The sequence below is a fragment of the Lactuca sativa genome, chromosome 7 (genome assembly GCF_002870075.4).
Source record: "Lactuca sativa cultivar Salinas chromosome 7, Lsat_Salinas_v11, whole genome shotgun sequence".
Taxonomy (NCBI): domain Eukaryota; kingdom Viridiplantae; phylum Streptophyta; class Magnoliopsida; order Asterales; family Asteraceae; genus Lactuca; species Lactuca sativa.
The window spans coordinates 78,238,046-78,242,349 of NC_056629.2; the positions used below are offsets into that span (position 1 = coordinate 78,238,046).

The window sequence follows — 4,304 nt, forward strand, 5'->3', positions numbered from 1 at the left end:
ACCAAACACGTAACAAAAACAAAAAATAGGGACCAATCGTGTAACAATAAAAAACAATAGGGACCTTCCGAGTTAAAAAAATAAGTTAGGGACCAAACGTGCAAATTACCCCAAACCATAGGGACCATTCATGTAATTTACTCTATAATTTTGGTGTGACTAATTTTTATATAAAGTCACAAGATTTTTATTTAATATGATGTAACTAATGTTTATGTAAAGCTACAATTACCAATTGACATATTATCCATTTTATTTCCAATCTTTGTAAAATAAAAAAAATAAATAAACATGATAAAACTTAAAAGAAAATGATATTAACATTAATAAAAAAAATCAATACATAAGTTTTCAATTCAAATACTAAAGACATTAACTTGTAAACAAAAGATATATATATATATATATATATATATATATATATATATATATATATATATATATATATATATATATATATAGGGTAGGTTATTTTGTTTTTTATATTTATTGTATGCTAAAATGCACCAATAGAAATTTAGTAAATTAAATAATTATTTAATTAAATAATTATAGATATTAAATGATTTCCATAATTATATATATATTAAATGATATCCATAATTATAATTTTTTTTTATACAAACTAATTAAATCCGTCGTTAATGCCAACAATAACATTCTTTCAGAATGAATTTGCATCTACGTTTTTATATATGAGTTCGTACTTTGTTTCAAGACTCAATCACTTAAAATACAATAAAATTGTATGGAATATGAAGAACGGAAGTGTATTCTACTAGAATACACTCTCATTCTGCTGCAATACACTCTCATTCTTCTAGATATGAATTTATTCTGAAAGAATATTATTGTTGACGTTAATGACGAATTTAATTAGTTTTCATAAAAATGAGTTATAAATATGGATAGCATTTAATATACATATAATTAATACTAAATTCTAATTGGTGAATTGTAACACACAATAGATGTGAAAAACATTTGAACCTACCCCTCTCTCTCTCTCTCTCTCTCTATATATATATATATATATATATATATATATATATATATATATATATATATATATATATATATATATATATATATACACACACACAAGACTTTACACATAAACTAAGAACTATATCTCCAACTTTGTTGTCATGCCCTCTAATGTTGTATAAGTTTTCTTTTTCTTCTTAGAATAGTGGAGTTTCGTGTTTTAATTTTGATTGGATGGTGGATTTGGTACCTAGAGCAACAAAAATTATAGGTGTCAAACATTAAGATAAATATGAATAATTAACTAGTGTTAATGTGTTATACTTGTGCATTATCTGACTTGACCAATGTAATCTTTAATTTCTTTAATTTTATCATACTTCATTTTTTCCTATTATAGTATTGTCCTTATAAGAAAAAAGATAGAAGTATAATGCTATAATTGGATAGTAAGAAAAAGTTAGAAGTATAATGTTGTAATAGATTAAGAAATGGAAGTAAGAATTTAATTGACTACTTACATATTTTGTAATAAATCCATCAAAAAGGTTGGTGGTTTTCCAAATACATTTAGCTCTTTCTCTGTTGCCCCACAAACAGAAACAACCATTCACCCAACAGCTAACAATGCAACACATTACACTTAATTACCATATGACCCTTAAAGCAACAAAGTCAAACCTTGACACCCAGTTTGTGAAAAGTCATATAGCCAAAGACTAAACATGTTGTACTTCATTACATTGAAACCAAACCCGAAAAGTAAAGGTGGGACAGAGACTCATGCTTGATATTTAAGTGCAAAAGACGTGAATGCCCTTGATTCTTACCTGGCCATTCTTGTAAATCAGTCATATTGATAATGATACCACTGTTAGTAGCAATGAAAATACATCTTGGATTCTCATGAATGCAAAGAGTTGCGTACCTATAAAATTACTCACCACTTACATCTTTTTATAAATTTAACTTCAACAAATAGATATAATTCAAGAACACTAGGTATATAAGATGTTATTAAAATGAGTAAATGGGGTATCTTACTGTATTTTTTCATAGTTTACATTTGTATCATGTCTAACCACAACTGCTCCAATCTGCATCATAATTTAAAAAAACTGTTATTTGATGATGTACTATTAAGCAGTAAAAAATATTTAAAATATGAATTCAAGTTATGTAAACATTACATTTTTATCATGCTCAAAGAGAGTAGTTACTTTAAGGTGTATAGTTTTTGTCCCTTCTTCCTGCAGATGCATTTATTAATGTCCAACCAAACCATTTATCATATATATTAAATACCCCTACAACACAAATATGTTGCATCTTGAGATAATAGTAGAAAACTTGGATTAAAATTGGCAGAAAAAGATTGAGACAATTGGAAGTGCTAGCTTCAAACGAGTGTAATAATTTAGAAAGCAAGCAAATTGGTAGGAAACATTTATGGTGAAGAAAAAAGGAGGTGGATGAAATGAATGACAAATTTTTTTAATAAGTCAAAGCTCTTTTATATTTTCTTTTATATTTTCATAGAATTAGTTCATAAGGGTTAATAAAGATGACATGATTACTGTTAAAGGATTTTAAAATAAGCAAATAAGTGATGCAAATGCAGTATCACACAAAGATAGATGTCAAGAACTTCTAATTCTGATGCCCCTGATCAAAATCGAAACTTACCATCCTAACATAGTTTAACAGTAATTTTGATGTCAAGAAAACGAATAGCAAATGGAATACATATTAATGCCAAGAACATAAACATCCATATCAGATAACATTAATAACACAGAATACAACAAACATACAAACATGCAAGTGGAGAAAAAAACACTAGTAGCATCAAAATTCTTGAAGTCGTGATGAAATTGCCTTGAAGCTTTTTGCTGATGGATTATGTAATTTGTCACATGAAAACGATTTTATAGTGATTTGATTGGAAATTAATCAGGGATTTTGAGGGAAAATGTTGCGATCGTGCTCATCCTCAAGTACAAAATCGAGAATTTTTCTTCGATAAATTGAAGATACGATGCTGATTTTCAGTGCTATCATGCATACAGTTCCGATTTGAGAGGTAGAGGGCAATACCACATTCCATTCATTCCCTTATTCTTCCCTACCAAACACCCCCTTAATCAAATGCTTTTAGAATGGAAGAAGAACTAACCTTCAGAGATGACAAGGATAGATGTTGGAGGGATTCCGGAGGAGCAGACGATGTCGGAGGATACCCGGAGGAGTAGAAGGTGTACCATCGACCGGAAGGCGATGACGAAGGGCCATAGAACGTTGGTGACAGTGGCCTCTGTTCAACGGAGGAGGCAGAACATCAAATCGATATAACCACCTTCCATCGGCCGGACAAGAACTCGTCGATAGATCAAGTTGCTCTCAAAATTATGGTGAAAAACGACCTAATTTTACTTGTGGTTCCTTAAAAGTCACCTCCATGTGTGCCGATTAAGCATGAAAGTAAGAATGAAAAACTACACAATGGCATTCAGCGGCCAAAATCAACTCTTTCGAAGACCAACCGACTAGTCAGCAGCGTAGATCATAGAGAAAAAGCATATTTTGAGCGATTCTTGGGCGTAGAAACAGATATTAGAGAACGGAGCGAACGGAGCCCTGCCCCTTGTATATTTGGGAAGAGTTCGAATAAAAAAAAGAAATTAAGAGAAAATAAAGATAAAATGAATTAATGTTTCGGAGGGAGTTTAAATTTAAGGTGTGTGAAAGTGAAATTTAAATAAAATCTTGAGTGGGAAATTGAAAATTACATTTGAAATTTTGAATGATGGTATTTAATATATATATATATATATATATATATATATATATATATATATATATATATATATATATATATGTGTGTGTGTGTGTGAGTTTATTTAAGAAAATGCAATATTATGATACAGAAAATGTGTTTTGTGACTATTCATTTTGGATGCAAAAAAATGGAAATATTAACTAAATTAAAGTGAAGCCCTAAGTCATAAACCTTAAGACATATATAACTCTAAAGCCCCAAGTCATACATGGCAAGTTATAAGCTTGTGGGAATAAGTGTACACGTATTTGTGTGTAGGGGTATGGATATAGGTATATAGGTGATGGTATGTGTGTAGTCATGAACCAAAAGTCATAAGCCCTTAATCTTATACATCAAGTCCTAACTCATAAGAAATAATTCATACACCAAAATTCATATGCCTTAAACCCTAAGCCTTGGTCCATAAGACATAAGCCATAAACCATAAGAAATATGACCTAAACCCTAACTTATAAGCATTACTCCTTAATCAATA

At 29.6% G+C, this 4,304-nt stretch overlaps 1 protein-coding gene across 6 annotated transcripts; it reads right to left on the reverse strand.

The window, feature by feature from the left end:
- Positions 1-478: 478 nt before the first annotated feature.
- Positions 479-3,677, reverse strand: LOC111879579 (phosphoglycolate phosphatase 2). 6 transcript variants are annotated; one of them, XR_008224990.1, is made up of 6 exons: positions 3,164-3,674; positions 2,178-2,237; positions 2,032-2,084; positions 1,818-1,915; positions 1,509-1,608; positions 1,044-1,237 (listed from the first exon to the last, which is right to left on the reverse strand). XR_008224990.1 is itself a non-coding variant. In XM_023876044.3 (5 exons), exons 2-5 carry the CDS (start codon positions 2,247-2,249, stop codon positions 1,185-1,187), a joined length of 276 nt encoding a protein of 91 aa, XP_023731812.1. In that variant the 5' UTR covers positions 2,250-2,294; positions 3,164-3,677; the 3' UTR covers positions 479-1,184. The 6 variants fall into 6 exon arrangements, 2 of the variants coding, with proteins under 2 accessions (XP_023731812.1, XP_023731814.1); XM_023876044.3 differs by lacking the exon at positions 1,509-1,608 and having other exon boundaries at positions 479-1,237; positions 2,178-2,294; positions 3,164-3,677; XR_002846172.3 differs by having other exon boundaries at positions 1,052-1,237; positions 1,509-1,915.
- Between the last annotated feature and the right edge of the window lie 627 nt (positions 3,678-4,304).

Bases quoted from the DNA above. Each gene is read 5' to 3' on its own strand.
- LOC111879579 (XM_023876044.3), bottom strand. From the start codon at position 2,249: ATGCATCTGCAGGAAGAAGGGACAAAAACTATACACCTTAAAGTAACT. The intron at 1,916-2,031 runs GTAAGATACCCC...GTAATTTTATAG, and splicing joins GTAAACTATGAAAAAATACA to GTACGCAACTCTTTGCATTC. The intron at 1,238-1,817 runs GTAAGAATCAAG...TTGTTGCTCTAG, and splicing joins TGATTTACAAGAATGGCCAG to GTACCAAATCCACCATCCAA.